General features: G+C 36.5%; 1 protein-coding gene across 1 annotated transcript in view; it reads left to right on the top strand.

Moving 5' to 3' along the window:
* ephb3a (eph receptor B3a) overlaps positions 1–11,902 on the top strand; it is a 37,018-nt gene extending 25,116 nt beyond the window's left edge. The window contains exons 13-16 of the mRNA XM_065269363.1: positions 1,174–1,389; positions 3,484–3,633; positions 6,708–6,901; positions 10,342–11,902. Of these exons, the coding sequence (XP_065125435.1) occupies positions 1,174–1,389; positions 3,484–3,633; positions 6,708–6,901; positions 10,342–10,450 (669 nt within the window). The 3' untranslated portion in view covers positions 10,451–11,902. The remainder of the gene's footprint in view (positions 1–1,173; positions 1,390–3,483; positions 3,634–6,707; positions 6,902–10,341) is intronic.
* The last annotated feature ends 1,205 nt before the right edge of the window (positions 11,903–13,107 follow it).

Below are 13,107 nucleotides of genomic sequence, written 5' to 3'. Positions count from 1 at the left end.
CGGCCAGTGCATAATATCACTACGCCTGCTGCAGCCATGTTACATCAGCAAATTCAATGATTATTACGCCAGTTTGAGAGTAAAGTTCCTAACCATATCTGCAACTTTAAATTTTCGGTCGGTCTTAGTACACGATGTAACTACAGAAGAGTCAAGTTTTAAATAGGAAAAATATTGAAACTCTAATTTTTTAGCACAATGCTAATGGTCTAATCCGATTCAATGAATTATGCTAAGCTATGCTAAAAGTGCTAGCGCCAGACCCGGAGATCAGCTGAATGGATTCCAAAACGGTAACAATGAAATGTTTAACTCTATTGGAGCTGGAAAATGAATAAAAAAAAAAAGAGTGTCCCTTTAAGCCATAATCCATAACGTTGAGAGTTAAAAAAACTTCCAGTTGTGGTAGATCTCACTCTCTCTGACCACCAGACAGAAGAAGACGATTAGTGTAGTCAACTTACAAACTCAGCCCCTCATCTCCTACGGCACAGCTTGTACTTGCGCTAAGTCCTGCCAGGGACACGGGCGCACTCATTCTCCACACACACATACAACACACATTTCTAAAAATATCCATAAGTACAAGCTTTAGCATGAATCATCTTCAACTTTACAAAAAAGGCAAGGCATCAACATCAAAATCATCCACCAGAATGTTTATCGTCATGGAGCCAATCCAATCGAGAACGTTGCAGACCCAACATCCCTTTGCTTTAAGGGCTTAGCTTGTGATGTGTGTGCTATTTGCAAACGCTGGAGTTGTGAATTCACCCTCAGAGATTTTTAAGCACCAGTACGTGGGCCACAGCAGTGAAGTGTGTGGAGCCCCGCTGCTGCTGCTAATGCTCGTACTTCAGTTTCTCTTTTCAGAAAGACAACATGTGGCTTTGATATTCCATGTGAAGTATGTAATTGAATTATACTTTCAAGTATTCAATGCTATTGCAAAGGAAATTCCTCCATGTAGATTAGCTTTTGGGGGAGACACTTTTTTCATAGCATTGGCATTCTGTGCCATGAAGAAGATTGCATCCTGCTGACAGCAGAATTAGTCAAACGGCACTGTCAAAGACAGCCTGATTAAAACGAATGGAACTGGTGTAGTGTCATGTTTTCGTCTGTTAGCGTCTGTAAACATCTATTCTACCATTTCATCTCTCTCTCTCTCAGTTGAATGATGGGAGGTTCACAGTAACGCAGCTGGTTGGCATGTTGAGGGGCATCGCAGCTGGTATGAAGTATCTGTCTGACATGAACTACGTCCATCGCGACCTGGCTGCCCGAAACGTGCTTGTCAACAGCAACTTGGTGTGCAAGGTCTCCGATTTTGGCCTCTCTCGCTTTTTAGACGATAACTCATCGGATCCCACCTACACCAGCTCACTGGTGAGTTTTAATAAGCTCTTAAATACGTTTAATGTATTAATGTATGCTTTTGTATTATAAATAATAATAAAAATACAACATCCTTGTTGCTTGAAGTCCCCACTGTGCTATAATTGTACCTTGCAATGTTTTACAAAGTAGTCAGTAAATTCTTCTAGCTGTTATAAATGAATGAAATATTTATATGTTGTATATTTGATGGATTGTCATGCCTTAAATTAGCATGAATACAAAAAGTACTGTTGGTACCAATATTGATACCATTGTGCATGGATGTTCAACAAGGGGTCCGGGGCCCCTTAGGGGTCTATGGTGCTATTACTGGGGGTCCTCCAAATATTGGTTGAATTCAAATTCTTTTTTTAGGCATCAAACTAAATTGCCTTAATGGGATAATAATACAAATGAATATTCACAAGTTAAAATATATTTAGTAGTTTTTAAATGTTATGCAGTACAGTATGTTAACAATATGTGAAAGTGTATACCATTTGTTTTATTTTAATATCTTTGAACGTAACCATTATAGCAAAATATGTAAATATATAAATCCAAACTTAAAGGGGCCATGGCACAAAACTTTTTTAAGATGACAAATAAATCTTTGGTTCCCCAGAGCACATATGTCAAGTTTTAGCTCAAAATACCATATAGATAATTTATTATAGCATGTTAAAATTGCCACTTTGTAGGTGTGTGCAAAAATGTCCGTTTTGGTTGTGTCCTTTAAAATGCAAATGAGCGGATGAAGTGCAAACACTGATCGCAATTATGGTGTTTTGTTGCAATTGAAACTCAATTGTGCTGTGAATTATTTTCTCTCTCTCTCTCTTTTTCTCTGCACTAAATGGCAGTGCTATGATTGGATAGTGCAGATTAAGGGGCGGTATTATTATAATAAGAGCTCCTTATGACATCACAAGGAGAGCCAACTTTCAACAACCTATTTTTTCATGTGCTTGTAGAAAATTGTACCAAAACTAAGTTACTGGGTTGATCTTTTTTACATTTTCTAGGTTGATAGAAGCACCGGGGACCCAATCATAGCACTTAAGCAAAGAAAAAGTCTGATATTCATGCCATGGCCCCTTTAATTTAATACATGTACTGGGGATCCTTGATCCTCCTCTCTACCCATTAATGAGATAGTTCCCCTAAAAATTTAAATTCTGTCAATAATTATTTACTCACTCTCATGTTGTTACAAACCTGTATACATTTCTTTGTTCTGATGAACACAAAGGAAAATATTTTGAAGAATGTTTGTAACCAAACTGATCAGAGGCCCCATTGACTTCTATAGTATTATTTTTATCTACTATGGAAGTCAATAGGGCCTCTGATCGGTTTTGTGTTCATCAGAACAAAGAAATTTATACAGGTTTGTAACATGAGAATGAGTAAATAATGACAGAATTTTCATTTTTGGGTCAACTATCCCTTTTAGGGGTCCTTGGTCTGAAAAAGATTGAGTAACGGTATACATGAAGAATTATTTAGACAATTCTTGACCGTCTTTCTTATCTGGATTGTGTAGTACAGATGGAATGTTTAATATGCGGATGCAGCTTGTCTTTATCTCTGTCTGTGCGAAACATATGGACGTAGTCAGTGTGTGATGGCTTATTCGGTGTATCCGAAATGATAGGCTGTGAGTACAGACTTTTAATGACTAGTACCCTACAGTATATAATTCCTTTCATTAGTATTCAGCTGTAGCTCAATTTACGCAGCTAAAAACGCTCAGAAAATTTAGTTCATAATTGGAAACGCTAGCGCAGAATCGATACATGTAAGGGTGCAGATTTAGTGCTAGGTAGCTCATTTAGCTTGTACTCTTTCCTAGATTAGTGTATTGATTGGGCTCGCCCGTTCATGTTGTCGCTATCACGGATAGATCAAACCGGCGCCTTTAAAGCCAGATTTCTGCTGTTCTATTTTTACAGTTTTTTCATCTCAGATTAATGAAGCCAGTGAGGTGGCCTGTGGGGAGAAACCATGAGTTAGACTTGACTCTAATTAGGCTGCTGAAGACACTGTCTGTGCTTCTGTAGCTGGTGTTTGGCTTTAATGGGGTTTTGTGTTTTCGTATAGGGAGGAAAGATCCCAATCCGCTGGACTGCACCAGAAGCCATCGCCTTCAGGAAATTCACCTCTGCGAGTGATGTATGGAGCTACGGCATTGTGATGTGGGAGGTTATGTCATTTGGAGAGCGGCCGTATTGGGACATGAGCAATCAAGACGTACGTCAGCTTTAGCTTTACTGTCATGAATATCACAAAATGCCACGGTCATATTTTGTCTTGAAATTAATTTGATTTTCTAGATTATTTTTTTGTATGACTTAAATAACAGAATTTTTATTTTTTGAGGTAAATTATCTCTTTTAAGATTTTTTCATTGTGACATTTAAAAAAATTATAATAATCTTTTGGCCTTTTTCTACTTGGATAACTAATTTTACTTAAAGGAAAACACCACCGTTTTTCAATATTTTACAATGTTCTTACCTAAACTTAGACAAATTAATACATACCTATCTTTATTCAATGCGTGCACTTAATCTATGTATAGCACGTTGTGAATGTGTTAGCATTTAGCCTAGCCCCATTCATTCCTTAGGATCCAAACAGGGATGAATTTAGAAGCCATCAAACACTTCCATGTTTTCCCTATTTAAAGACTGTAACATGAGTAGTTACACAAGTAAGTATGGTGGCACAAAATTAAATTTGGCGATTTTTTTAAGCCGATAAAAAATGAGAACTATATTGTATGGCAGAAGTGTAACATAAGTAATATCATCACTCCTGACTACTCAAACTTCCAATAGTATTACAAAATATCCCTGTTTGGATCCTAAGGAATGAATGGGGCTAGGCTAAATGCTAACACATTCACGAGGCGCTGTACAAAGATTTAGTGCATACATTGAAAAAAGATAGGAATGTATTCATTTGTCTAAGTTGAGGGAAGAACATAGTAAAATATTGAAAACCAATGGTGTTTTCCTTTAACTTCTTCCACCCTGAAGCTATTTTGGGGATTTTCGCCTGGATTTGGCCTACCCAGTTTCAAAAGCTTCCCATACCCACATGCAGAGGTTTACATACAAAAGTTTGGTATCATTTTACAGGAAACCCTTTGAAATTACATAAAACACTGTTGAAAGTGCTAAACATGGTTGTATGTGATGTCAGGCCTCTAATAAACACAAAAATAAATAGGCGCTTTTTATGTTTTTTTTTCTAAAGTTTTTATTTGAAAGTATATAACTCTGGCCCTGGGTATCTCAGGTCCATGCAGACAGTTTTGTTTGATTCCAGCAATTGTCAGCTTACAGAGGAAAAAGGAATTTTTTTCTCTATCATAATATATGCAAAAGTTATTTTACTCCAACTGATGGGAGGAATAATACGCTTATGGTGTACAATTTCTGCCAAAAAACATTTGAAGTGTCCCCATAACCACATACAGTGGAATAAATGCAATTTCTTTATATCATTTTAAAGAAAACCCTTTGAAGTTACATAAAAAGCTGCTGTTTGTGACAAATATTGTTATTTATGTTGTTTTTCATATGATGAAACACCAAATTTTCTTTTTTATGTTGTAAACACTGTCTTTGATAGTGTATAACTCTGGTTCTGTGTGCTCTAGCAGACTGCAGACAGTTCTGGTTGTTAGCAGCAGCAGACAGTAAACACCCAAAAAAAGAATGAACTCTTTATCATGTCGCATTCAAAAGATATTCTTATTTTACTGAAGGGTGCGGAAATACATTTTTCATAAAAATATTAATTTTTTGTTTTGCACATATAATAAAAAGCTAGGGATTAATTATGCAAACAACCAAAGAAAATGCTGTGAATGGACTCATTGTTTAGAGTAGGACCTAAAATAAAAGATGGTGTATCATTTGTGGCTATATGTGCTATCTGAGGCAGTTCAAACTCAAGTTTCACATATGTTTACAAAAGACCATTTTTTTACCTTATTATTCATTCGATGATTGTTGGATATGTGTTGATATTAGAACAAAAATAACGCTGTAGCCTTATTTCTGAGAGTGAGAGCTTTCATTTGATATAAGACTTGCCCATGTTTGTCATATTTGAAAAATATGAAATATGTGAATATTATATGATATCAAAAAATATTGGGGGGGTGATAGTGTAAATTAAGTGTAAATAACTTTCTTACAGTAAAAGATATGTCAAAGTAATGCATATCTGCAGAAAGTAGAGACTCTAATCTTTCAAACAGTATCTCATATGTGTTACTGGGGTCCATGACGGAGCATTACAGATTAAAAGAATATTTTATATTAAGTCAAAATACGAAGGGTTGAAGAGGTTAAGAGTTGTATTATTATAAAAAGTAAAAAATATAGCAATTTAAATGGTTAATAACTTGATTTGTATTGAATATATTGGATTTTAAATTGTATTAAATACAATATTTAAAAAAACACTTTTATACTGTTACATATACAGTATGTGACCCTGCCTGTGAAAACTTAATTTACTGTTTTCATAAAATCATCCTACATAATGTAAAGAACATTCTGTGGATACATAACCTTGATATCTTTAATATTGACTGTCAAAGATTGAAACTAAAGTAAATTAATGACTTAAATCAAACCAAAATAATTAGATTTATAATTAGATTAATTAGACTTTAACTCATCAATTGATTTTACTTCAATATTTTTCATGTAAATGTTAATCTATCACGACAAACTATATATTGTTTGTAATTTATTAATTTGGGACAAGAGTATGCAGCAAACCAACACATAATAATTTTGATTTTGATAATTTTATGCATTAAAAATAATACTATATATTGCATTTTTTATTTATTACAAATAAATGTAATAAATCTAAAATATATAAAAAAATAATAAAATTTGTAATAAATAATAATATTTTCACCTCCAGACACTTCTGTAAAAAACTTTAAAGTATCTTCTTTAAAACAAGACCAAAATTAGGCTTCTAGACCAATAAAATGCCAGTGTTATATTAATTTTAAGGTGTACATCACCTTTTCACCCCCAACACTCAAAAAGGGCTGCGCCAGTTAAAGGGTTAACCTGGATTTTAAGATCTTAAGCACAGTGCTATGTGTCTTATTTCAAATTTAAACCCATCCCTTTCTTCAATCCCATTAGTCTTTATAATGATTATGTACTATGTGCAAATGTATTTCTAAATGTATCCTGGTTGTGTGCCTATTAAAACTCGGTATACTGTCGAGTTTGTCCTAATGTGAAAGGACGGTGTAATTGCTCTGTCTTTTCTTGCTGTAGGTAATGAATGCAGTGGAGCAGGACTACAGATTGCCTCCTCCCATGGACTGCCCTGCAGTGTTGCACCAGCTAATGCTGGAGTGCTGGGTGAAGGAGCGGAACATGAGGCCGCGCTTTGGCCAGATCGTCAGCACACTTGACAAGCTGCTCCGCAACGCCGCAAGCCTCAAAGTGCTCACCAGCACACAATCGGGGTGAGCACAGACTGGACCAGATTAGCCACGGGTCAATTACGGCTCTGAGTTATAGGAACAGACTGATGTGTACAGTGAAATGTAGTTTGTGAAATCACAAATGGCAGAGCGTGCGGTAAATAATTCGCCCGGTTGGTGCTATTTTTATAACTGTGCACAGAATTTTGTCATATTTGCAGCAATTGCAGTTATTTGTTGACAGCACTTAAACTATCAGTTTTTTGTACGTAGGCCTTGTTAGTACAATTTTGACTTGAACAGTAACAACTTGGAAACTTTTATTACTAGCCCAGTTCTCATTGTGATTTCATTTAGGTATCAGCATAGAAAAAATTAACATTTGTTACCTTATAGTTAAGAGTATTGAGGTCTAATATTATATTAATATTAATTGCATGTAGCTCAATTTGGTTTTGTAATAATATTTTCATTGATTTTAGTAAGTAAGAGCACTGTTTGTGACATTGTTGAGATCTAAAACTCAAGAGGAGATGCTATGCGGTCCAAAATTGGATCTAAATATGCTACATAATATGCAAAATCCTTGAAGGGATAGTTCATCTTAAAATTAAAATTCTGTCATCATTTACTCATCCTCATGCTGTATGAATTTCTTTTTTCTGATGAACACAAAAGAAGATATTTTGAGAAATGATGGTAAACACAAAGCAGATGGTGACCATTGACTTCCATAGTAGGAATAAAAATATGATGAAATTTAATGGGTACCATCAACTATGAGCTTACCATCATTTATCAAAATATTTTCTTTATCATTTATCACAATACTTCCAAAATATTTTTTCCTACTATGGAAGTCAAGTTCATTTCACAAAATATCTTCTTTTGTGTTCATCAGAATAAAGAAATTCATACAGGTTTAGAACAACATGAGGACGAGTAAATGATGACAGAATTTTCATTTTAAGATGAACTATCCCTTTAACTGCCTCACTATGTAACCATGCGGGGCATTCCCCCCACCCATCGAAACTCTTCACAATAAGCATTTTTATCCATATAAATTCTGTATAAATATCCAGCAGCTGTGGATAAAAAATAAATGCATCGTGCAACACTGCTGAGTTTGATTTAGTCAAAAATAAACATGCTGGTTTCACTCACATTTGTAAGCGTATGGCTCCCGCCTGAAGCACTTTGAACTGAAGCATCTTGGGAACGCAGTAACGGCTGACTTACACACAGAGCAGTGCCCTTTCCTCTTGGCTGGCTGCTATATCTGGTCGCTGGGGAAGTTGGTTCTGTTCAGGCTACGGTTAGCGGAGGTGACTGAGAGAGCTTAATAAGGGAGATGGAGGAGATGCTAAAAGAGAGCAATGACTTTAATTAGTTGGCTAATGAGCTTTTTAATGTGCCGGCAGTGGAGCCTCGTGCCCGATGCAGGACTCAGTCGGGTATGCATGCCTATGTGTGCGTGCGCGTGTGCATTTGCGTCATGCTATTGCATGGCACCGCATGCTGATGGCCTGTGTATGATTCATTTATGTTCGCATCTGTATGCACGAGCAGCCCTGGCTCGGCTGTTGACATGCCATGATCCAATCTTCAGGGACAGCTGTGTATGTGTGTGATTATTATCCATCTTAGGAACACGAATGTAAGCATTTGGCCTGTTTTTGTAAGTTAAAGGAACAGTTTGCCCAAAAATTACAATTGCGTCATTTTTACTCTTATGTTGTTCCGAAACCAAATCCAGGTTTATTTGCACGTGGAACACAAAAGTGGAAATTTATCATGAACCTTTATACATACAATAAAATGTATAAATATACATATTTATCACATTTGACAACCTCCTAAAAGGCAAAAACACTTTTGAAGTACTATTAACTCTTGCCCCACCAGCGTTTTTAAAAAAAGGTTGCCAGCCAGCGCCAGCATTTTTCATGATTTTCAAAAAAGTTAAAATAATCTCATTAACTCTTTCACCGCCAGCGTTTTTTTTGCCAGCCAGCGCCAGCGTTTTTCATGATTTTCACCAAAGTTTAATGCCTTCCAGAAAATTTTCTTCTTTAAAGATATAAACATACAATATACCAAATGAAAGAACAGACCCTCTGCTTTCTAACAAAAAAAAAACGTTTCATCCTACCTTTAGTGGTTCTTTTGCAATCAGCTTTTGAATATGGGTAGGTTTTTGCAAAAACACCATATTTTGAGCAAAAAGCAGAGATAATTCCATTTTTATGACGGACTTTTCATAGAGATCCCATTCAGAGCGATCTTTAAAACAGACACGGACATGCAGCAGCTTGCCATAGGGCAATACTTCCGGTTTTAAAAAGTTGCGGAAGGGCGCCACCTGGTGGATAATAGCGGTATTGCGGAAAGACGGAAAATCTCGTCATTGGCGGGGAAGCGTTTTCTCTTAATTGACGAGATATCTCGTCAATGGCGGGGAAAGAGTTAATGACTCGCCCTCATGTCGTTCCAAACTCGTAAGACCTCCATTCATCTTCAGAAGACAGTTTAAGATGTTTTAGATTTAGTCCGAGAGCTTGTTGAACCTTCATTAAAAACCTACGTACGTATACTGTCCATGTCCAGAAAGGTAATAAAAACATCATCAAAGTAGTCCATGTGACATCAGCGGGTGACGCTTTGGAAATACATTTTGGTCCAAAAATAACAAAAATTATGACTTTATTCAGCATTGTCTTCTCTTTTGCGTCTGTTGTGAAGTGCATGCGAGAGACTAAAATCACGTGACTGCAGTGACGTGGATGACGTGTTATCTGGTGCGCCCCAGCTGTTTTTTTGGGGCTGGTTTTGTGCGCCTGGGCTTCTTTTACAGTCTGAGGGAGACGCACGCTGTAAGTTTGAAAAAAAAACCTTTGCAAACATGTCTGAGGAGAACACGTCAGAAGCGTCACTGCAGTCACGTGACTTTAGTCTTGCGCATGCGCTTCACAACAGACGCATAAGAGAAGACAATGCTGAATAAAGTCGTAATTTTTTTTTTTTTGGACCAAAATGTATTTTCGATGCTTCAACACATTCTAACTGACCCACTGATATCACATGGACTACTTTGATGATGTTTTATTACCTTTCTGGACATGGACAGTATACCGTACGTAGATTTTCAATGAAGGTTAAACAAGCTCTCTGACTAAATATAAAACATTTTAAACTGTGTTCCAAAGATGAACGGATGTCTTATGAGTTTGGAACGACATGAGGGTGAGTCATTAATAACATAATTTTTTGGTGAACTATTCCTTTAAATTACTGAAAATATGACTTGTACTATATTTTGTGCTATATAAGATTCACAAACCATCTCCTACAATTGTTTCACGCAGATGACTATTAAAAGAGTAAAAATATTTCTGGCTAAACTTCTTTTAAATGAACATCTTGTGCTGTCATTATTTCCTGCAATTGCTGATTTTTGCTTTGTATTTTCCACTCCATAGGGATCTCTGTCGAATTGGCGGGACCCTGCCGGGCCACCAAAGGAAGAGTATAGGAGATTCACAAGACATGAAACAACAAATGAGCCAAACTCTGCCCATACGGGTTTGACTGATTAAAAAAAAACACCTGCCGAGCCTCCGGGCTAATAACAAATTCCCGTTTGAAGAATAATCCCTATTGGGACAATCCATAGAAAGCCAATGGAAAATTACCGGAGCTGACTAATGCTTGAAACCTGGATACGATTTGGGACAGCTACGTCGCACCCCACCCGAGGACCCATGGAAAACTATGGCGTGTCCAATGGAAAACTGTATTTGCTTGATAGGCAGACTGAGTATCGGGCACCTGGGGAGAAGTGGGATAAAACAACACATGTTAATTGGAATGTTGTACGATGGCGCCTCAGGCAAACATCTTTGTTCTTTCCTTCCTCTTTTTCATGACTTTCCCATGTTTACACTGAATTTTCATTAACGTGGATTCAATTGACGACGTTTCGAATTCTCAGGTTCATTTTGCATGTGTGCATGTGTTTCTCTAATGGCAAAGAAATATCTCTCTTCCATAACTCAAATCCCTTCCACCCTTTCCTCTTTGCTGTCTTTATTTACAGAGGCCACAAAAGACGAGACAGACTCGAGAATTATAAGCTAACTGTAATAATGTTTAAAAATTTAAATAAATGTAGGCCGGGCGCGTTTGATGTTGACTTGAGGATATTTTGCCAGTCTTTATTCCCTCAAAGACCCGTTTCTTCTGATCTCTGCTTCATATTGAAGAAAGGACGACAAGAAGAGTGGAGGGAGACGTGAAAGTTTCAAACCAGGCAGAATGGACTGTGGCTCTTAGAAGGCGACGAGAACATTTTCAAAGAACGGGACTTCTTTAAAGGAAGAATTGACTTTAAAAAGGGGATTATGGCTCAAGAAAGGTGTTTTATTTACCTCTGTTGTATTTTGTCTTCCATGAAACGTTGCTAAGAGACTTTTCCTCATGGAGGACATCAGACTGTGATTTAAGAAATATTGTTTCCCCAACCTACGAATAGGGGGAAAATTGTGCTCTTTGTATGTGTGTGTACGTATGTATGTATGTGTACAGTATGCTGTTTTATGCTTGAGCGCGTGTTACAGCTTTACATGCATGCCATATTCAAAACTCAAAACTATTCAAGAGGTGAAACAGTGACTCGAGAGCAGTTGGCTGATGAATACTCCAATTATTAAATTCAGTCTGTTCCAGTATGCTTAACTGTGTAAATAAATATGCCCCATAACAGACAAAGAGTCAACAAAATGATTATAATGCCTGATTTACATCACCCACAACAGCAACGTGAATCTTTTCAACATACGGTGTAAGCATGCAGTGAATAAGCATTTCTACTGTATATAAAATAGTGAAGCTTTTAAAGTAACAAACTACATTTTTAATGCACAGCTACAGCATGCCAAAATGCTGCATTGCTGGTTTAAATGTCACATTGCACATTAGCTTAATGCACACTGTATCAAATCCTCTGTTTCAATAAAATACCCTCTCAATCTTTGAATAATATATACATATCTCATATGAAGCATTATGGCGTTCAGTTTATTGTAATGAATCAGTTCTCATATGGATTCATTGGTATAAAGGATGCACTGTTCTCTGTGCAGCATTTTACGTTCCATTTTGCAGTTTTAGTTATATAAAAATACATATTTTTTCCAACTTTAATTCTTAAAAAAAAATCCAGATAATTTACTCACCCCCATGTCATCCAAAATGTTGATGTCTTTTTTTGTTCAGTCGAGAAGAAATTATGTTTTTTGAGGAAAACATTCCAGGATTTTTCTCATTTTAATGGACTTTAATGGACCCCAACACTTTAATGCAGTTTCAACGCAGCTTCAAAGGACTCTAAACCGGCCATTCCCAAACTGTGGTCCGCGGACCACTAGTGGTCCGTGAGGGTACTGCAGGTGGTCCGTGTAAAGGCAAAATAAAATATAAAATAATATATTTTTTGAAGAAAAATATATTTTTTTAAGAATATGTTTTAAGAATCTGTTGTACTAATGTGATGACCAGTTATAGTTTTAGTGCTAGGAAGCCTATTTAGAGGTGCAGATAAATTCAGGACTTTGCGTAGACATATTTTATTATATGAGTATTATGAGGTGGTCCACGAAAATTCTTGATTACAAATAGTGGTCCGCACACACAAAAAGTTTGAAAACCCCTGCTCTAAACAATCCCAAACGAGGCATAAGGGTCTTATCTAGCGAAACGTCGTCATTTTTGGCAAGAAAAATAAAAAATATGCGCTTTTAAACCACAACTTCTCTTCTTCCTCCGGCTGTGTGACGAACCAGCGCGACCTCACGTAATAGCGTAATGACATGGAAAGGTCACGTGTTACATATATGAAACGCACATTTGCGGACTATTTTAAACAATAAACTGACACAAAGACATTAATTAGTATCATTCAACATACAACAACGTCTGAACGGTCCTCTTTCTCCATGCTTATAAACACTAGCGCGCCACATGACCGGAGAAAGACGAGAAATTGTGGTTTAAAAGTGCATATTTTTTATTTTTCTTGCCAAAAATGACAATCGTTTTGCTAGATAAGACCCTTATGCCTCGTTGGGGATCGTTTAGAGTCCTTTGAAACTGTAATTTTAAACTGCATTAAAACTGTTAAGTATTGGGGTCCATTAAAGTCCATTAAAATGAGAAAAGTCCTGGAAGGTTTTCCTCAAAAAACATAT

This window comes from Paramisgurnus dabryanus, chromosome 6 (genome assembly GCF_030506205.2).
Source record: "Paramisgurnus dabryanus chromosome 6, PD_genome_1.1, whole genome shotgun sequence".
NCBI classification, from domain to species: Eukaryota; Metazoa; Chordata; class Actinopteri; order Cypriniformes; family Cobitidae; genus Paramisgurnus; species Paramisgurnus dabryanus.
The sequence above is the reverse complement of the archived record's forward strand: the minus strand, read 5'-3'. Positions and strand labels throughout refer to the sequence as shown.